The sequence below is a fragment of the Danio aesculapii genome, chromosome 24, assembly GCF_903798145.1.
Source record: "Danio aesculapii chromosome 24, fDanAes4.1, whole genome shotgun sequence".
Taxonomy (NCBI): domain Eukaryota; kingdom Metazoa; phylum Chordata; class Actinopteri; order Cypriniformes; family Danionidae; genus Danio; species Danio aesculapii.
In genome coordinates this window covers 1990424-2013666 of record NC_079458.1, presented here as the reverse complement: position 1 = coordinate 2013666, position 23243 = coordinate 1990424, and the positions used below count along the sequence as shown (strand labels likewise).

Genomic DNA, 23243 nt, shown 5'->3' with positions numbered 1-23243 from the left:
TGATTCATTAGTGATTCAGATCATGTGTTCAGTGTGTCGGAACTTTTGGAATGTCCAGTGTGAATCATCTTCATGAGTCTTTGCCAAATCAATGTATGTGAAATGAATATGGCTGAAAACGATCAACACTCATCAGATGGACAGAACCGAGCTTTAGATCTAATTAACACAGAAGTGCGCACACACACACACACATACACACACATCCAGAGGGAAATCTCACTCCTGAAGCTTCATTAAACAGCATCACGGTCCAGAAATTACTTCATCCAAATCAATATGTTCAGGAAAATATTACATAAAATTTTAATAAACTGGAAAAATCTAAATATATCAGATTTTGTAGAATTTTAGTAGTAATTTCTTTTTTTGCAATAACTGAATTGTGTAATAACTGTATTATCTTTTTATTTATAAAGATATTCTGTGACCAAACTCTTATTTTAATGGATATAATCGATTAATAAAACACTTTTGTTTAAATGCATCAACCTATATTGTCTATATTCACTGAGAAATGAACCGTATACACTCACCGGCCACTTTATTAGGTACAACTTACTAGTACCTAGTTGGACACACAAAACTGCCTTCATCCTTCATGGCATAGATTCAACAAGGTACTGGAAATATTCCTATACATATGTATATTCTCTTTTTCAGACCATTCTCTGTAAACCCTATGGCTGTGCGTGATAATCCTAGTAGATCAGCAGTTTCTGAAATACTCAGAGCAGCCCGTCTGGCAGCAACAACCATGCCACGTTCAAAGTCACTTAAATCCCCTTTCTTCCCCATTCTGATGCTCACTTTGAACTGCAGCAGATCGTCTTGACCATGTCTACACGTCTAAATGCACTGAGTTGCTGCCATGTCTGATTAGAAATTTGCGTTACAAGCAGTTGGACAGGTGTACCTAATAAAGTGGCCGGTGAGTGTATGTCCAAATTGCAAAATCATTTGCAGTACCTACCAGATAAACCTGTAACTGACATTCAGAGGAAGTTCAAAGTCCTCCATAGTTCTAATATATATAGCCATGTTGGAGAAATATTAGCTCAAGTTGTGCTCCACGTTTCGCATAATCATGGAGATGAAATGATTAATGAAGATGATAATAATCGTCTACAGTAGTAAGAGCAGTGTTGAATCTTTCAGATGTTGTTGTCCTCTTTTCTTCATACTTTATTCTCATTGGCCTGTGACTCATTCTAGTGCTGCAGATACTGATTATTCTCTAGATTTCATGCGGAATTTGGCTGTGTATTCTGGAGCCAATCTGCCAAGAAACTGAGGCAATTTTCATCTATTATACGTTTGAAGGAGATTCATAATGTTTATTTAAAGAGCAGGTCATGTGGGTTTTTAAAACATATCTTATTTGCAGTTTGTAACGTAGCTATACTTCAGTGTAAACTAAAAAGTGCATGATGAATACAAATATTGTCTCTTAAAAGAGTCTGTTCAGAATGAACCTAATGTGTCTTTATATTTGAATCTTTTGAATTACGGTGAACATGATCAACGTAATTAATTTGCATAATCCCACCTCTCCTGAAGCATAAACAATCTGAAATGGTTTCAGACTCGGAAAGACCAATCAAAATAGTCTTGCCCAGCTGACCAATCAGAGCAGAGTTGGGTTATGAAAGGGGGAGGGGCCTACAGACATGAAGCTCTGCATTGATTCAAAATCAATCATCAATCATTCAAAATTATATCAAAACCATTGCAAAGTTATTCAAATATTAAACATACACTACCTGACAAAAGTTTTGCCGTCTATCCGGGTTTAGGAACAACAAATAATACCCTGACTTCTAGTTGATCATTTGGTATGAGAAGTGTCTTACATGAAAGGTAAAGGCCTCTAGATTACTCTTATTTGACCACAATAAAATATGATCATGGCTTGATTATTAATGATTTCATTAGGACAGTAAGGTCTGAATTTGCTTAGACAAAAGTCTGCTCACTGAACCTTCAATAATGTCCAGTATAGAATATGTGCTCATGCTGCAGTGAAAACAGAATGAATATTGTGTCTGACTCCATCATGAGCTTGGAGGACTGCATCCATACATCTCTGACATGACTCAAATCACTGATTAATAAAGTCATCTGGAATGGCAAAGAAAGCCTTCTTGCAGGACTCCCAGAGTTCAGCAAGAGTCTTTGTGTTCATCTTCAATGCCTCCTCCATCTTACCACAGACATCCTTAATAATGTTCATCTCTGGTGACTAAGCTGGCCAATCCTGGAGCACATTGACCTTCTTTGCTTTCAGGATGATGTGGAGGCTAAAGTATGAGAAGGAGCGCTATCCTGCTGGAGAATTGTCCCTCTCCTGTGGTTTGTAATGTAATGGGCAGCACAAATGTCTTGATACCTCAGGCTGTTGATGTTGATCATCCCCTCTGCAGATCTCTCGCACGCCTCCATACCGAATGTAACCCCAAACCATGATTTCTTATTCATCAAACTTGACTGATTTCTATGAGAATCTTGGCTCCATGCGAATTCCAGTAGGTCTTCTGCAGTATTAGTGATGATTGAGATGCAGATCAACAGATGATTCAGCAGAAAAATCCACCTTCTGCCACTTTTCCCAATGATTAAATATAAGTCAAGTTATTATTTGTTGCTCTTACAACTGAGAAAATTCAATTCAATTCAATCTGAGAAAATGACAATGTTTTCTGACTTCAGATGCATTTAACCCTCTGGGGTCTGAGGTGATTCTGGGGCCACTAAGATGTTTTGACATGCCCTGACATTTGTGCTAATTTCAGCTACTTATTACTAGGGCCAGACGGAATCTGCGGACGTTTTTTGATATTTCTGCAGAGAATTTTGGTAAAAATCTGCGGATTTCTGCGGAATTATTTTGGGAATATCATAACTAAAACCTTAATATGTGAAATATATTATTATTGAATTTAATGTTTAAAATGCAAATGCAATTAGATTCAGTTTATTTGGTAAACAAAGCAAGTCTCTCATATAATATATCTACTAAAATACAGAAAATATTACTGTACAAACTGTATTGTACATAAATCAGATGAACATTTTCATATTAGTCAATAATATAACTGTAATTAATAAAAAAAAACTGAATAAATATAGATTTACACACATTTACTCAAGTAAATAAACAGAATTAATGATGGGCTCAAAATCTGCGGAATTCTGCGTGTGCAGATTCCGTGTGGGCCTTCTTACATAGTACTGGCCAACATGTATTTCATTTGTATTCAAACTGTGCTACAATAATATGTGAGAAATACTGATATATGTGCTTGCGTTTTTTTTAGCAAAATAATATGCGTGGTATGTAGCTGAAATAAATTCCAAAACATTACAATGATTTACATTTTGTAAAGTCTGTTTTGGGTAATCTCAGCTCTACACGTGAGTGACAATGGTCATAAATAATGCACATGTGGAGAGACAAAAGACACTCCCCCACTGGCTAATGTTCACCTATCAAGGGAATTGTAAAGCAATGTACAGCTCCAAAAGCTAGCCCAAACTATTTATAAATGCCTGTTGTATTACTCACTGTATAATGACCATGTTAACACTATAGGTAAACAATGTATGTGCACTTATAACATACAGCATGCACATTAATATACATATTTGAAATGGTATAAAACGTTTTTGCAACACTGTTGTAATAAAAAGTTTATTGTGCATTAATCCAGCATTTAATAATAATTTCTGAATGACTCTGAGGCACTGAAGTGTCACTTTAACATATTACCTGCTTTTTAAAGGAACAATATATGTAAAGACACTGAAGGTCGTCACTTGTAAAGAAAAATGCAAAGAAATGGCAGTATGTTGTCCTGGTTCCTCCACTGATCCTGATGGATGACTGAGTTTATCTCCCCATTTGATTTCACAGATGACTCTTCATTTAGATGATCTGTGCAATTTGGGTCGAAGTACGATCGATCGTCCTACTTTCTCCATCAAATCCATCATGATTAGCTCCCTCAGGAACATTTACCTCAAATCGCATCTCTTTTGTTTGTATAACAATGAAACTTTGTAGTGGAGAATAAAAGCCGGTACTAACTTCTAATTACATTTTTTTCCTGTTTTTGGCAGCATGTTTAGATTATAAAAACAGTTTTCGAAGATTAAATCAGAGATAAGGCGTCACAGTGGCTCAGTGGTTAGCACTGTGGCCTCACAGCAAGAAGGTTGCTGGTTTGAGTCCCGGTTGGATAAGTTGTCGTTTTCCCCTGGAGAATCGTCAGTCTCTAGCGACCCATGATTGGCTCATGTACTAGTAGGTGGGGGTTCATTCGCCATATTTACTGTTACACACTTTGTGAAGTTCAATATTAAACTAATTTCAAGAGGGGCACGTGCTCATGATTGACCCAGCTGGCCCACATTACCTTATCACGATTCTTCAATCAAAAGATCCCAAGTCACTATATAGCCTCATTTCCTTCCTACAGCTATCTTCATCAGGAAGAAACCCCCCTCTTCCCCTTCTTCCACCTTTATCCAGAATTGGTGGCACGGTGGCCCAGTGACTAGCACTGTTGCCTCACAGCAAGAATACCAATGGTGCCAGGTCCTCGCTGGGCCATCTGGTATTTCTGTACAGAGTTTGCATGTTCTTCCCATGTCCATGTATGCTTCCCCCAGGTTCCTCGGTTTCCTCCCACCATCCAAATATGCTTTATATTATAGACAAAATAATCCTAAATCTTTTTTCTAAATGTCGTACTCTCAGGAAGTTCACCTTAACCTCAGCAGCGGGGGAGTTTTGAGATTAACCTGAGCTCAATCTCCCCTCGCCCTGCAAAGGGAAGGGAGCCCTGGGCCTGAGGATCCCTTGAGCTTAGGGCTCTCTCACAGGACAGCATGCCAAAAAATCTACATATAAATCAGGAGTGTGAACAATTCAATCCCCTTTCAAAAGTATACAAATGACATGTCTTGTGTACAGTCTTTGGTATAGTTTGGTATATTTACAACCCAGGCTCATTCTGAAAACGTAGTCCCGTGGACGTTTCTGGAGACCACAAAATACGTCCCAGGAGGTACGTATTTTTGTAGTTTTCATTTTCGCAAATCCACGAGAGGCCACTGCGTGCGCTTTTCTATATCTTAAATTTCTCTCGCGAGTGCCGTTCACACCCACTGTTTTCGTGTAAACCCACCAGAGGCCGCTGTTGACCGAACGTCTGTCTGACTGACTGAATGACTGACTGGCTGGCCGACCAATCAACTGACCCACCCTCCTTCTTCCCTTAACCCAACTAATTTTATTGATTGACCCGCCCACCCACTTACTTCCCTAAAACCCAACCAACGATTTACAAAAGCCGTCCAGAAAAAGAAAAGCCCTCGGATTTTACCACATTCTCACCCTGTTATTCACTTGTTCATTTTATTTTTTGGATTCGGTTTTTGTCTTACTTGCTTTCTGGACCCGCTTTTCCCTGGACTCAAACCCCGTCGTTGTGGTCATCTCCTCTCTGCGTCTCAAGTCCGCCAACGTACATGATGAGCTAACTGGACAAACTGGTTGCAGAGGGAAAGCCCTCCACACGGGGTAAGCGGTCAGCCAGTAAGTGCGAAAAGGAATGGCGTCACTCCGGCCCGTAGCGTTCATTAAAAAAAATGAAACGCAGCCATACGTATCCCCGGCTACATAATTTGTGGTCTCCAGAAACGTCCGCGGGACTACGTTTTCAGAATGAGCCTGTCATGGTCCGTCACCTGCATGTTGTTGTCACAGTCATTTGTGTTTGTTTTTCTCGGTGCACATGGCATTGTTTTGACAGCTCGCCATGTGCTCTGCCGCTTCACTCCACCCACTCGTCAATCTACTCATTAGATCATTATCATTTCATTATTCGCACCTGTCTCTAGTCTTATCCTTATTAGTCTCCCTATTTATTCTTCTCCTTTTCATTGTCTTGTACCTGATCGTTGTGTATGTTCATCTCACGCTGTGGTCTCTTAGATCATGTCCTGTCCAGTCTCGTTGCCACTTAGACTCCAGTGCCAGTTTTGATCTGTTTGGTTTGGACCTTTTCCTTTTTTTTCTTTCGTCAGATCGCTCCTGCTGCTATTAGGCGTGGCAGACGCATCCCTCCTCACTTCCCGCTTCAGTCTCTCTATTCCGCCCACCAGCAATCTTCTCGCTCCCTCTCTGGTCATCTTACATCCCGCCTGGGTACTCGTAGCTTGGTCGCTGCTATCTCCTTATTGACCGTCAAGTTGGACCACCGTGCGCCTCCTCCTGGAGGCATTCAGTATTGTCCTTAGTTTTCTTCTTGGCCCGTTATTGACTGGCGAGTTGGATCACCGTGCGCCCCCTGCTGGACTCTTTGAGTATTTCCCATGAATTTTCACTTGAACTTTTTGGTCTTTTTGACTGGTGACTTTGGATCACTGCGCGCTCCACTGTTGGACCTTTTTGTTTTATTTTTTGCCAGGATTTGGTGCCTTTTTGTGGCATTTACAGCACCCCGTGCTGGGATCTTTTGTTGTGTTCTATCCCCTCTGCAGACCACTGAAATAAATAATTGTTTTACCTGCACTTGATTCTTCCTGAGTTTTTTCCCTGACAGAACCGTGACAGAGCCTGTGTTCTATATTTACCTTCAGCCCTTGGCTCTCAGTGATATTTGGTTTTTGGCCCTTTATATAAAAAATTGGGCAACCCTGGGCTGGAATAACCAACACGGGTGTTAAAACGTAATATTATTAGACCTCTGATTGGCTACAAAACAAACCACGGTTAACCAGTGACTTACTAAGGCTTGCTTTAATGCTTTGTTAAATCACATCTGCAGTGTTTTCAGCGTGCAGCTCTTGATCTGCAGTGGCTCCTGTGATAAACAGCGGATGTTTTGGGCTTCTTCTAATGTGTTTTGACGTGGTTTATCTTCATGCTTCAGCGGGGAGGTCTGACGAGCTTATTTTAGTGGTGTTGGCTTCTAAAAAAAGGCCTGCTGTCCCCGAGGAGGGTCTTCTTGACGCGGGACGGGTTAGTCTGTGCTGAATGACGGACTGTTCTGGGATCAGTTTGAGGTGATGATTTGTGCAGAAGAGCTCAGGCGTGACACCAGCTGATGTCTGCGAAACACTGCACAGTAAACACAGCTTCATCTCAGTCACCACACACATCTTTATTCAGTGCTTGGGTACAATACAAGCAGCAGAAATACGATGTTTTGCAGTGCTATTATTATTAAAAACATCTTTAATTGAGCAGCAAATCATAATATTGCATTATAATGATACCTGAAGGATCGTGTGACAGTAGTAGGGAGTAGTGATGCTGAAAATGTCAATTTAAATGACATTTCAAAAGAGATTCATATTGAAAAAGGGTATTTAAAATTAAAATAAAGTGATCCCTCGTTATTTGCAGGAGTTACGTTATAAAATATAACCCACAATAGTCGAAATCCAGTAGTCAGCTTTATTTTTTACAATAATTATAGATGTTTCAAGGCTGTAAAACCCCTCACTACACACTTTATACACTTTTCTCTGAGAGGAAAACACTCAAAGTTCAAACCTGAGCCGGAAACCAGAACACCCGGAGAAAACCCACGCCAACACGGGGAGGACATGCGAACTCCACACAGAAATGCCAGCTGAACCAGCCGAGGCTCAAACCAACGGCTTTCTTGCAGTGAGGCCACAGTGCTAACCGCTGAGATACCGCGTCATCCCCTACTAATTATATAATAATAACGGTAATAATAATGTAATAATGATTATGATGATGATTATTATTGTTATTATTATCATCATTATCAGTTGCAGTAGTTGTTATTATTATCATACAATTAATATTATATTTCATTTCATAAAATCTAAATAATAGTACAATAAAACAATAAATAATAAATTAAAAAGACAGTAAAACGAAGAAATATTAAACAAAATAGTACAAAAAATCTCTATATTTACAGAGAATGTTTCTGCAAGCACTAAAACACACACACACACACACACACACACACACACGCACACACACACACACACACACACGCACACACACACACACACACACACACTGTTGTATTTCACCAACAGAGAGAGAGAGAGAGAGAGAGAGAGAGAGAGAGAGAGTGTGCGTGTGTGTGTGTGTGTGTGTGTGTGTGTGTTAGTCATGAGTTGTGAGTGGCAGCGAACAGCGTTTCTGCTCTTTTCAACGTGGACTTGACAGACGCTGGAGGACATTTCCCATGATGACTCAGGCTGGAGTGATGTGTGTATATGCGTGTGTGTATATGCGTATATGTGTGTGTGTGTGTGTGTCAGAGCGCCACCTGCTCTCCCCTGCAGTCTCTGCACTCAACACCTGCTGACCCACAATGCCCTGCGTTTACCAGCGCACGCTCCACACAAGCACTGAGACTGAGATCTGATGCCCACAGCAACACACACACACACACACACACACACACACTCACAAGCACACAACAGCAGCCTGAGCATGGAGAACTCTGGAGATGTGCTGCTACTGGTGATGTGTGCAGTGAATTACACAGGAAATACTCCAATGCGTTTGACAAAATGTATATGAATATTACATATCAGATATTTCACAAGTGGCAACACGGTGGCTCAATGGTTAGCACTGCCGCCTCACAGCCAGAAGGTCTCTGGTTTGAGCCTCGGCTGGATCAGTTGGTGTTTCTGTGTAGAGTTTGCATGCTCTCTCAGTGTTGGCGTGGGTTTCCTCCAGGTGCTCCAGTCCAAACACATGCGCTATAGGGGAATTGGCTGTAGTGTATGAGTGTGTGTGAATAAGTGTGTGTGGGTGTTTCCCAGTACTGGGTTGCAGCTGGAAGGGTATCCGCTGTGTAAAACATATGCTGAATAGTTGGTGGTTCATTCCACTGTGCAACCTCTGATAAATAAGATACTGAGCTGAAAGAAAATAAATGAACCGCTGAGCCACCGAGCCACTTAGAAGAGCTTAAGTAAGTAAATAATGGACACCAGGGGCCTCATGTACGAAGACTTGCGTTGAATTCTTACCAAAACATTGCGTACGGACAAAGCTGTAAATGTGCGTACGCAGTAAAAAATTCAGATGTATGAAACACTGCGCACGCTGAATCCCACGCATATTCTCTTCGTACGTCCGAATTAACGTGAAACTGAGCGCACGTGCACGAGCGCAAAACCACTGCCTGACTCCTCCCCCTAATAAATATGCTAATGACTCTACTTTGGAAAACCCGAATGAAAAAGCAATGGCAAAAGCAAGCAAGAAGGGAAACTTTGAACAGAATGTGAATTGAAGGTGCTCCTGTTGGAGGTAGACCGGAGATAAACGGTGTTATTTGCAAGCTTGTCCTCCAGAATTAATAACAAAAGAAAAAATTAGAGTGGGAGAGTTTAGCTGACGCGGTTAACGCAGTGAGATCTGAACGTCACACTGTGAAGGAATAGTGGGAATAGCGTAGCTAGTAAAGCGCATGGCATCATGTTTGGCGCTATCAATCAAGAACTCGGTTTGAATCCAGCGTCTGATGATCTCAATCTTGTTTTATCCCCCACTACATATCAGATTTTGCCTACTCTTCATCATGAGGAAGACAAGTAGGAATCATTAATAAGTGTGTGTGTATTGTGTTAAGCGCATTTGAGCATCACATATTATTTGCACATGTATTGAATGGAAATGTTTCTGATTCACGTATGCATATGCGTCTTCAGATGGCGCCTTTATAGCAATGTGGGTGCAGTCGATCGCTCCGATTACATCGGGAAAACTGGCTATCGCTGCAAATTGCGTTAATCTTTGGCTGGTCAACTGCATGGTGTGGAAACCTTATATACCTGCTTGACATGCAGGTGATCCCGTCCCATACAGCTGCCATTGCACGGCTCAGATACTTTGTAGTGTGTAATTTAACACAATTGCCTCTAGGAGTCGCCAATGGAAATAAAGCAAGCACACACAAGAAATACACGTACGCACATTCTCACGTTCATTTCATTGTTAGTAAATCCAAAGTCTTGCGTATGCAAAGTTTTTGTGCGTACGCAGCATTGATACATGAGGCCCCTGATGTGGTGAAGAGAACTTACATATACATATTTGTGTGTTTGAATTATATATGTGTATATATTCTGTATAATTATATAATGTGTGTGTATACAGTTAAAGTCAGAATTATTAGCCCCCCTGTTTATTTTCTCCCCAATTTCTGTTTAACGGAGAGCAGATTTCTTCAACACATTTCTAATCATAATAGTTTAATAACTCATCTCTATTAACTGATTTATTTTCTCTTTGTCATGATGACATTAAATAATATTAGACTAGATATTCTTCAAGACACTTCTATACAGCTTAAAGTGACATTTAAAGGCTTAACTAGGTTAATTAGGGTAACTAGGCAGGTTAGGGTAATTAGGCAAGTTACTGTATAACGATGGTTTGTTCTGTAGACTATAGTAAAAAAATTAGCTTAAAGGGGCTAATAATATTGACCTTAAAATGGCTCTTAAAAAATTAAAAACTGCTTTTATTCTAGCCGAAATAAAACAAATCAGACTTTCTCCAGAAGAAAAAATATTATCAGACATACTGTGAAAATTTCCTTGCTCTGTTAAACATCATTTGGGAAATATTTAAAAAAAGAAAAACAATCTAAGGGGGCTAATACTTCTGACTTCAGCTGTGTGGATAATTTGAGTGTACATAACTTGTTTTTATTAAGTTTGGTGATTTTTTCTGTATTTGAGAATTATGAATTAAAACAGTGAAACAAACAATTTTCATGTTACATAGAAAAAAAAGGGAAAATGTGGCACTAATAAGTCTAATACGCATTAAATGAGGTGTATTTGTAGTTTATTTATTTATAAAACACTTTACATGATAGATAGTTACTCCAAAGTGCCGTACATCAAATAATCCATAACAAATAATGCATAAAAATCTGTGTGTTTGCGCTGCTCATTTGTTGTGCTATACTGGTATGGTGTCACATTATGTTTCCAAACAGCGTGATTTAAATGCTCAGCGCTTTGCTTTTGTTCATCAGAGCTTTCACTCATGCAGAAGACAGAAACACTGACGGAGAGTTTCACCTAAAGCAGCACAAGAGCTTTATATAAGAGCATCAGCGGAGCTCATGAGAGGTCAACCCTTCTCAAACACCAACACACTGCACTTGTGTCCGCTCACCCTCCCTCACTAGTGTGCGAGTGTTTTAGACATTTAATAGGGTATTTCGTAACCTTCAAAAGTTTTTACATAGCAGTTTATCTACCTGGTTTCTATATATTTACAAGATGAGAAAGAAAATATTGCAATTATTTAGTCATTTATTTATTTTCTCTTCGGCTTAGTCATTTTATTAATCTGAGGTCACCACAGCGGAATGAACCGCCAACTTATCCAGCATATGTTTTACACAGCAGATGCCCTTCCAGATGCAACCCATCGCTGAAAAACACCCAAACACACTCATACACTACGGACAATTTAGCTTACCCAATTCACCTAGTGCATGGCTTTGGACTGTGGGGGAAACCGGAGCACCCGGAGGAAACCCACGCCAACATGAGGAGAACATGCAAACTCCACACAGAAATGCCTACTAACCCAGCTGAGGCTTGAACCAGCAATGTTCTTGCTGTGAGGCGATCATGCTACCCACTGCTCCACCATGCTGCCTATATTGCAGTTAGTGAGGTATTTTATAAACTAATTTCGAGAGAATGACATGCTTATGATTGACCACAGCTGGTCTCGCATTAACACTCACACGATATACCAATCAGATCAATCCAAACACACACAAACAGCCGGATTTACTTACATTAGCCATCTTCATCTTGAGGAATCCCCCTATCTCTCCACTCTTTCCCAACACAATCCTGGGGACTTCTTGAGACCTACCTGAGCTCAGACTCCCCATTCTCCCTACTAAGCTCTCTCCCGGGACAGCATGCCAAACACGCATTTACCTAATCAATTATCAGCTAAACGTGATCTCTTGAATATACAGTTATGGAGAAGTTAATAGGCTACTTCTGTTGTGTTTTGATGTGATTTTTAACTGTTGTAGATGTGAAAGAACTCTAATCATTCAGCGGAGTGATATGGAGCTGTAATGCTCTCTAAACCTGCCGGAACTACTTTAGCTGTGCCTTATTGTCTAATAATTCCCCATCCTGGAGGTCTCTATTGTGCTTCTCTTCTAGTCTCCACTGTTGAGATGTTGTATCTTGAGAGTTTATTTGTCAGGTGTTTGTCCTCCTCAAATGTCTCCTGTGTGCAGCACTAGTTTCCTCCACATCTCCTTCAAAGCCTTCTGTTGTGTTTAGAATGGGATTTCTGACTGTTGTAGCTGTGAAAGAACTCTAATCATTCAGCGGAGTGATATGGAGCTGTAATGCTCTCTAAACCTGCCGGAACTACTTTAGCTGTGCCATATTGTCTAATAATTCCCCATCCTGGAGGTCTCTATTGTGCTTCTCTTCTAGTCTCCACTGTTGAGATGTTGTATGTTAAGAGTTTATTTGTCAGGTGTTTGTCCTCCTCAAACGTCTCCTGTGTGCAGCACTTGTTTCTTCCACATCTTCAAAGCCTTTTGTTGTGTTCAGATGGGATTTCTGACTGTTGTAGCTGTGAAAGAACTCTAATCATTCAGCGGAGTGATATGGTGCTGTAATGCTCTCTAAACCTGCCGGAACTACTTTAGCTGTGCCTTATTGTCTAATAATTGGGTGAATTTGTGTCGTTATGATGTCAAAGAAAGTGTCTAGACCCCAAATTTGTGAAAAAATCCGCAGCATTTCAGAAAAAATGCGAGATCCGCAAAATTTTGTGGAGTTTATTGCTTGATTTTGCAATAAATTCAGCGATCGCAAAATCACAAAATCCTGGAGGGACTGATTACTGAAATTAATTTATAAACTGAATAAATATAAATGTACACACATTTATACAAGTAAATAAATAGATAAATCTACAGATTTCTGTGCTCGCAGATTCCGTTTGGACCTACCAATTAGTACTGAAATGGCAGTATCATGACAACACTAGTGTGTATTGCCTCCTCTTGTTGAATCACTGAATGCCTCCTTAATTGTGAGTCTCTTTAGACAGATACGTCTATGAAATGACGAAATGTAGTATTGAGTGTGTCCTGTGTTCTCCTGCAGGTTCTGTCTCTGGGCGCTGATGTTCTACCGGAGTATAAGCTGCAGGCTCCGCGCATCCACAAGTGGACGGTCCTGCACTACAGCCCGTTTAAAGCGGTGTGGGACTGGCTGATCCTGCTGCTGGTCATCTACACGGCCATCCTGACGCCGTACTCCGCTGCCTTCCTGCTGGATAACGCTGAGGACGGCTCCATGCAGAACTGCGGATACTCCTGCAGCCCGCTCAACGTGGTGGATCTGATCGTGGACATCATGTTCATCATCGACATCGTCATCAACTTCCGCACCACATACGTCAACGCTAACGATGAGGTGGTCAGTCATCCGCTGCGCATCGCCGTGCATTACTTTAAAGGCTGGTTCCTGATCGACATGGTCGCCGCCATTCCCTTCGACCTGCTCATTTACAGAAGCGGGGAGGAGGTGAGTGCTGAGGTGAGGAGGAATTAGGGCTTTTCTGCTTTTATTTCACTTACTGATATACTGCATGAGCCATTGCATGTTTTATCATAACTCTTCTGTGTTTTGCAATTTTAATAAATAACAATGTCAGAAGGAAAAATACACATATTTAGGAAAAGTCAGGGAATTATAGATATATAGAGTTCAGATGCAAATGCCTTCTGAAATTTCATTAGAAAGTGAATATTTTTCTCAGCCTCCTTTGTTTATATTAAGATATTTCAATTTAAAGACCATATAAGAGCCATAAGTTCATTGGTTTATTTATGTTAAATTAATAATAATGTGAAAAGCAAAACTCGAAAATATTTTACTAAAGGTAATTTAATTTTTAATATAGAGTATATGCTGATGTCACTTCCAGGAAGGAAGAAGTTGTTGTTGTGTCATGAAGAATGGAAGCAAGACAGTTTTTTGACCGTGTAATATAGTTCAGTTGTTATTAAACATTTTCGAAACGACATCACTGGACTGTCTTGTGTTACTCGCGTTCAAACCCTGCTAATTCAAAGAAAGAAACAAGAAGAGAAGAGACGAATTGAGGGCACACACAGACCAGGAAAAGCATTTATTATATGCCATAAAAGTGATATTACTAAACATACACACAAGAGCCTGATGAAAATGCTCACTTCAGATGGCATTTAGAGGTTTTATCATCTAAATTCTTCATATGTGTGTTTTATTTCATCAAAGTTATTAAATTGCATCAATTAAAAATGGTCAAAATGTCATGCAATTTAACATGAAATTACACTTTTATTATTATTATTATTGTTTTTTTACATTTTATCAGCAGCCCACTCAGCTACAACCCCGAATTCAGAAAAACACAGTACTGAGACAGTATGGAAACGCAAATAAACAAAGAAAGTAGTGATTTCTAAATGTACTTTGACTTGTATATCATTGCAGACAACACAACAAACATTATTTAATGTGTTTCTCATCATTTTTATTATTTTTCCCCCCAAAATATACACATATTCCAAATTTTTTCAAAAAAGTTGAAACAGTAAAGCATTTACCACGCTGTAATGTTGCCATTCCATTTCACAACACCTAAGACATGTTTAGCGACTGAACAAGTGATGAAGTGTTTCAGGTGTCATTTTGTCCCATTCTTCCTGCAAACAAGTCTTAAGATGGGCAACAGTATGGGGTCTCACATTTTGCACTTTAAAATGTGCCACACATTCTCTATTGGAGACAGGTCGGGACTGCAGGCAGGCCAGTCAATTCCCTGTATCCTCTTCCTCTGCAGCCAGGACTTTGTAATGTGTGCAGAATGTTGTTTTGCATTGTCTTGTTGAATAATACATGTACTTTACAGCATTAATGGTGCCATCACGGAAGTGCAAGTTGCCTAGGACACTGACACAACCCCATACCATGACAGACCCTGGCTTTTGGACTTGTTGCTGGTAACAGTCTGGCTGATCTTTTTCTTTTTGGTCGGAAGCACACAGCATTTATTTCTCTCAAAAAAATACCTGAAATACTGAATCATCTGACCACAGTACAGGTCTCCACTGTGTGATGGTCCATCCCAGATGCCTCCGAGTCCAGAGATGTCGACGGCGCTTCTGGACACTGTTAACATAGGGCTTTCTTTTGGCACAGTACAGTTTTCACTGGTATTTGCGGATGTAACTACGTACTATGGTTCTTGACAAACGTTTTCTGCAGTAGTTCTGAGCCCATGTGGTGATATGGCTTACAGATGAAGAGGATTCTTGATGCAGCGCCCCCTGAGGGATCGGAGATCACGGTTGTTCAGCTTAGGGTTGCACTCTTTTCCTTTACGCACTGAAATTCCTCCAGATTCCTCTAATATTTTAATGATGCTCTGCACTGTTGAATGTGAAATATCCAAATGTCTTCATATCTTTCTTTGGGGAACATATTTCAATAATATCCTCAGGTATTTGTTTGCAAACCGGCGATCCTCTGCCCATCTTTGCTCCTAAAGGACTAGACTTTTCTTTGATGCTGCTTTTGTACCCAATCATAATCTCAATCACCTGTTGACATCACCTGTTTGGCATCATTATTTCACCAGTTTACCTGATTACTAGCCCTAAACTGCTCCTGTCCTAACTGTATCTGGAATGTGTTGCAGGTCTGAATGACAGGAAAGCATGTATATTTACAAATGAAATGAAGTTGACCAGACAAAACGTTAAATACTTTGTGTTCATATTGTCTGCAATGAAATACAAGTCAAAGTACATTTGGAAATCACTACTTTTTTACGATTTCCATACTGTTACAACTTTAAAACCTTTATAAAAGTGATTTGTTATGCAAAAGGCGGCCTTTTAAAGCGCATGCTAAATGAACAGTGTTTTTCCTGCAGCCCACTCAGCAGACCACCCTCATCGGGCTGCTGAAAACGGCTCGTCTGCTGCGTCTGGTGCGCGTGGCCCGCAAGCTGGACCGCTACTCGGAGTACGGCGCGGCGGTGCTGTTTCTGCTGATGTGCACGTTCGCTTTGATCGCCCACTGGCTGGCCTGCATCTGGTACGCCATCGGGAACGTGGAGCAGAACCGCTCCATCGGCTGGCTGCACGCGCTCGGGGTTCATCTGGGCAAAGAGTACAACATCAGCAGCCCGCGCAGCTCCGGGCCCAGCATCAAGGACAAATACGTGACCGCGCTGTACTTCACCTTCAGCAGCCTGACCAGCGTGGGCTTCGGGAACGTGTCTCCCAACACCAACTCCGAGAAGATCTTCTCCATCTGCGTCATGCTCATCGGATGTGAGTTCCTTTTATTAGTCAGATCTGATCAAATCTACACTGTATAATACTCAGTTGAAGTCAAGATGTTTAACAGATTCAGGAATTTTCACAGTATTTCCTCTAATATTTTTACTTCTGGAGAAAGTCTTATTTGTTTTATTTTGGCTAGAATAAAACTGTTCTTAATTTGTTTAAAGCCATTTTAAAGTCAATATTGTTAGCCCCCTTAAGCAATATTAGTTTTGGATTGTCTCCAGAACAAACCACTGTTATACAATGACTTAAGCTTTTAAACTGCACTTTAAACTGAATTCTAGTGTCTTGAAGAATATCTAGTCAAATATTATGTGCTGTGATTCATCTCCATTATGAGATGAACCTGAACCAAATTATTTCATACTATTAAGACATTTATAGACATTCAATTACATAGTTTTTTGTATCGTTTCTAAAATGTAAGTTTATATAAATTAAATATAATAAATAAATAAATAAATAAATAAATTCGAACAAAACTTTAGATTTAGCTATATTTTAAATTGATTAATTTAAAAATATTTTAAATTGCTTTATTGCTTTATGCATTTTATTTTAAGAATTTCGGTGAGTGTTTTCCTATATTTCCTATGTGTTTTGTTTTAAAGTGTGGAATAACGTTTTGCAAATGTACACTCATTTATGTTGACTAAGTAATAATAATAATAATAATAATAATAATAATAATTTTATTAGCATGCATTTTTTGAGGTGAACCTGAACCAAATTATCCGATAATATTAGACATATTGACATGCAGTCAGTGACATCTTTTAAGTTTTCAGTTCTATTTTGCTATAATATTTATCACACTTGTTTTATAAATAAATACATTTAAAAAATTAAATAAATAAAATGTAAAAATTATTTATTTATTCATTCATTTTATTTCCGGCTTAGTCCCTTTAATAATCTGGGGTCGCCACAGCGGAATGAACCGCTAACTTATCCAGCACATGTTTCACGCAGCGGATGCCCTTCCAGCCGCAACCCATCCCTGGGAAACATCCATACACTCATATACTCATTCACACTCATACACTACGGACCATTTAGCCTACCCAATTCACCTGTACCACATGTCTTTGAACTGTGGGGGAAACCGGAGCACCCGGAGGAAACCCACGGCAACACGGGGAGAACATGCAAACTCTATACAGAAACGCCAACTGACTCAGCCAAGGCTCGAACCAGCGACCTTCTTGCTGTGAGGCAACAGCACTACCTACTCCCACTGGTGGGAGGCTTGCGTTGGCTCGAGACCACAGGTCGAGTGCCTCAGTGTCTGACCAGTGCCAATATACAGCCACATCGCACTGCTATGAGTGTGATATTGCGTTGATACAACAGTTTGACGGCATAATCGTGTATATAAAAAGAAAATCAAACACGGAGAGTCTCAAAACTCTTTTTGTAAGAGGAACTACTTTCTTCTGTTACTCTACAGCTGACGTCAGAACAGCAGAAACCGTTGCTACTTCACCTTTAGAGCTAGTGTTTGAATGATTCTCTAGCGTAATGTCTAAAGCAGGGGTCACCAAACTTGTTCCTGGAGGGCCGGTGTCCTGCAGATTTTAGCTCCAACCCTCATCAAACACACCTGAACAAGCTAATCAAGGTCTTACTAGGTATACTTGAAACATCCAGGCAGGTGTGTTGAGGCAAGCTGGACTTAAACCCTGCAGGGACACTGGCCCCCCAGGACCGAGATTGGTGACCCCTGGTCTAAAGTGATGACAAAACAGCTGATTTTACTCACATTGTAAGATTTTAAGGCTGAACGGCATGAAATGCCATCAGTCTACAGAGATTTCCCAGTATTTCTCTGTTGCATTCGGGAGATCACAATAATTAACTCAGAAAAAGCCAAAGCAAAGCAAACACTCTTAGATTACTATGGTATAAATACAGCACTATAACATATAAAAGAGAGAGATCGACTTAGAAAGTCACTTACCTGTTTTATAATGATTTGATCAGCTGTAGTTTAAAATACAAGGGCTTATTAAAAAATAAGGGCTTATTATGCGGTCTCTGTCGCCATCTTATGGCACAACTGTCTTTGCTCTGCTCAGTATGACAGGCTGATGGCCACCGATCTCCGTAATGATAAATACTTCAATATAGGCACTATTCTTATAAATAAACTGCATAGTTGCAATCTAAACAACTACATTCTCACCTAAAATACCAAAAGCACATTATGTTGTCTAACAGCTGCAGTATTTGTCCAACTGTAGTGAGTTTATTGATCTGCTGTGACTCTATGTCATACTACGGAGTAATACACAAGGGTACACACGAGTGCTGATATTGCAGAATATTGCACGGCTGTCAGCCAATCAGATTCGAGAACCAGCCAGAACTGTTTGTTTTTATTTATTTAATATTTATTAGCATTTTCACGGAGGCCTTGTTCTGTGTTATGATTTAAGGGCAATGACAGTGACATTCAGTCCAGAAACTGTAAACGTTCCTCATAAAAGTCGTTGTGTGCATAAAGTGCATTTATTTTGATTAACTTAATAGATGCTGAAGGGAAGCAATCACGCATAATTGACCATTAAAGCTGTTCTTTGAGTTTGACCTTCATTCTGAATGTTGTTGTAGAGTAAACCTTCATCAGAGATGCTCTTATTTGTTTGCTTCTTATTTAACTGAGCTCTTTTTATTATGTTTTTCTGATCAGAGCTCATCACATGCTGATGAAATGTCCTCGGCTTTTAATATTTGCTGCACAGATCATCGTGATTGCTCTTTTTGTAGGTCTCAATCGTGGCAATTAATGATAAATTGACAATTTAATATTGCTGCCACACACACATATATCAGTCTTCAGTAAGTGTGAAGTAATTTCCGTTTTTATGGCCGGTTGATGCAGTTATGATCAGCGCTGCACAATTACATGCCAGAAGAAGGCAAAGGTTTACCAGGACAAAATGAACATGACCTGTTCAACCTGATAGATGGTGATAATTCACTTTATTAAACAGCTCATCCAGATGTCCTCGAACAACCAAATTTTAATAACCCAATGGCAGTGATCAAGCACATTTTCATCTGATCTATTGAGGTTGTTTAATTATGTAGTGTGTTAGAAAAAAAATCAAGCCAAATGATAATTACCCCAATTTTTTAATTAAATTTTTTTTTTAATTAAATTAAATTAAATTAAATTAAATTAAATTAAATTAAATTAAATTAAATTAAATTAAATTAAATTAAATTAAATTAAATTAAATTAAATTAAATTAAATTAAATTAAAAAATGTAATTAAATAAAAAAATGTAATTAAATAAAAAATAAAATAAAATAAAATAATTAAATTAAATTTAATTAAATTAAATTAAATTTAATTTAATTTAATTTAATTTAATTTAATTTAATTTAATTTAATTTAATTTAATTATTTTATTTTATTTTATTTTTTTTTTATTTTTATTTTTTTTTAATTTAATTTAATTTAATTTAATTTAATTTAATTTAATTTAATTTAATTTAATTTAATTTAATTTAATTTAATTCATTCATTTTCTTTTCGGCTTAGTCCCTTTATTAATCCGAGGTCACCACATCGGAATGAACCGTCATAATTTAATTTAATTTAATTTAATTTAATTTAATTTAATTTAATTTAATTTAATTTAATTTAATTTAATTTAATTTAATTTTGTTTATTTTTTACAATTAAATTTTTTTATTATTTTAATTAATTAATTAATTTATTTATTTATTTGTTTATTTATTTATTTATTTATTTATTTATTTATTTTTGAATTTAATTTTTTTTTTATTCATTATTATTTTTTTGTTTATATTTTTGTTTATTTTATTTATTGTTTTATTTTTTTTATATCTTCCTAACGCACATGCTAACATATTTTTACATATAACTTGATTCAAAACTGCTTTCAAAAATTCTAAACATTAAACAAGAGATTAAAAGTGCATAATCCAGCAAATGTATAATCAATCACAAAAATCATGCCACTTTATCTTTGTAGAATGAAGAACCGGCAGTGGAAGTGAGCTGAAGTACCATCATTTAATGACCATAGTAAAATAAAGCATTATGCAGAATATATATTCTTATTTCTGGCTCTGAGGTTGTGCTGTAAAAGGATTCAGATGTGCTCCTGGCAGGTTTTTTTTTGATATTACAATATACATTTCCTGCTAGCACAGCGAATGAGTTTAGTGTTTTCCTGCATTTGCATTGATGCATTTGTCAGATGCTTCCTCTACAGTGATTTACAGCACACACAGTATGAGTCTTACAGTAAGATCAGTGTTCCTGCAGTTTGAGCCTCGGCGGCTTCTTCTTTGTTGCTATTTCTGCTCTGTTTGTAGTGTGATTCATAGTTCTGCCCACCTGCACTGGGTTCAGTCAGTGTTCACCGCGGTAAAACTGAGTAAACCACAGAACAGATGGCTTTGAGTCCACACGCTTTCAAAGAGGTCAGCTAATGAGAGAAATCCCGTACAGTCATTTGATATTTGAGCACAGGGTGTCCGCGGGCTCTTAATAAGCATTCAAATTTAATAAATCAATTTAGAGAAATGTAAAGGTCTCGTGAAATGCTTTGAAATCTGCATCCTTACAGTCTCCGATATGTTACCAATTACAGAAAAAACTACACACAACATACATTTAGTCCTTATTTGGGTTCAAAAACAACACGAAATATAGCCCACAGTAACCTCTCATCTGTCTTTAATCTTCAGCAACACATGTAGCCTCTGTTAGACAGTAATTCTGTCATTAGGAGTTCAGAATAGTCCAAAAGGTGATGATAATAGTTAAACATGGCAGTTTGTTCATCTTGTATGTTGCAGAAAGCCTCATTTGCTGCTGTTTTGTCGGGCTTATCCTTATTAATATGAGCTCAAGAAGTTTGTGATTTTAAATATAGAAGAGATCGCGAGCTCTCTGGAGAAAGAGAAACTGTCGCACTTGTAGACGGCCTCGTAAAACAACAACAGGACACGCCAGATCTTGTTCTTCTTGGCTTTGTGGCTGTTCATCATGATGACGAAGAAGATGAAGGTTTGATTGAGCTCGGGTCGACCATGACTTGTTATTTTATGTATATATTATTACGCTGTAATGTCTCGGCTGTGTTTTTTAAAATGGCGGTTTCTTTATTTTCATTCTTCTGCGAGTGACGTATCTCTGTAAACCAATAGCATTCAGTTACGCGTCTAGCTCCGCCTTTTGGTTCCTCTTTTTCATGCTAGGTACCCTTTGCAAAGGGTGCCCAAAAAGTGGTATGATACAGTTCGCTTTTAGGTACCCTTTGACAGTGGAAACGGCCCTAAAAGTGTACCGAACCGAACCGTACTGTACCACTCAGTGGAAATGGGCCAAAATGGGCTTGTGTGGATCACAATAAAAATGCAGGTGCTGGCTCAGCCTGTGATACAGCAGATACAACTTCCGGCAGTTCCCACCCTTCTGAATTATATTGCACTGATGAATTATCCCAAGATCAGACTCTTCAGTTGTGCTTTCTTGCAATCAGTGTTTAGTAAATATACTGTTACTGTAAGTTAAAATCTCACCAATGTTACCAGTTGAAATCTAAAGGGGGCAATAGGGTCTTGAAATATATGGAAAGATTCTTAAATACAGTCTAAAGAGGTATTGAATTGAACTCTGTGATTGCTGTATATAGCCTGGAACAACAACAACAAATGGTGTAGAAACTATTTTACTCAGGAGTTGATATGAAATGAAGTACTGGACCACTTTTTTTTCATATGCATAAGTGATATTTGTTCACAGCTATTATAGTTCACTATATAAAATTATTTTTGTTCATTTGTGTATGTCATTAGAAAACACTTGATATTTGAGGACACCAAAACAAAAACAACAACACAAACTAGTAGTCATCTTACTCAGAAATTGATTTCGGAAATAATTACAAAGAAAGAGCAAGACTTGAATAAATAAGTTTGGATTGAGCGTAAAATGTTAAAATGCTGAGCTAGTATTTTCTTGTAAACATACTCAAATAATATTGGTCCATGACAGGAATATTACCTTTTGTATATGAGGATGTTTATGCATACAATCGTGATGTGTAATGCATTAAAACTAAAGCTATAATGAAACAAATTAGGGCGACACGGTGGCGCAGTAGGTAGTGCTGTCGCCTCACAGCAAAAAGGTCGCTGGTTTGAGCCTCAACTGGCATTTTTGTGTGGAATTTCCATGTTCTTCCTGCGTTGGCGTGGGTTTCCTCTGGATGCTCCGGTTTCCCCTACAAGTCCAAAGACATGCGGTATAGGTGAATTGGGGAAGCTAAAATTGTCCATAGTGTATGTGTGTGAGTGGGTGTGAGTGGATGATTCCCAGGGATGGGTTGCAGCTGGAAGAGCATCCGCTGCGTAGAAGATATGCTGGATGAGTTGGCGGTTCATTCCGCAGTGGCGACCCCAGATAGATAAAGGGACTACGCTGAAAATAAAATAAATGAATGAATAAAACAAATTAAAAAGTGATAGACAAAATACTACTAAAACTTTACCTAAAATTAAAATATTTATTTTATATATCGGCAGATTTCTGTCAGATAAAAATATAAAGCCACATATTAATAATAATACTCTAATATTAATAACTAATAATCATCTATAATTAAGTGCAGGGTGCTGTTTCCAAATAATAGCCATGTTAATAAAGACTTTGACATTCTTTTCACTCACTTTTCAAGTGTCTTGGACTTATGATTTCATTTTATTGACAGTATTGTGACATCGATTGTGTGTGTGTATGTGTGCATGTGTGTGTGTGTGCATGTGTGTGT

General features: G+C 38.5%; 1 protein-coding gene across 1 annotated transcript in view; it reads left to right on the top strand.

Moving 5' to 3' along the window:
* Positions 1-23243, top strand: part of kcnh2b (potassium voltage-gated channel, subfamily H (eag-related), member 2b) — an 86213-nt gene that overhangs the window by 45882 nt on the left and 17088 nt on the right. Inside the window, exons 2-3 of the mRNA XM_056451140.1 lie at positions 13189-13623; positions 16010-16412. Coding sequence (XP_056307115.1) covers positions 13189-13623; positions 16010-16412 — 838 coding nt within the window. The remainder of the gene's footprint in view (positions 1-13188; positions 13624-16009; positions 16413-23243) is intronic.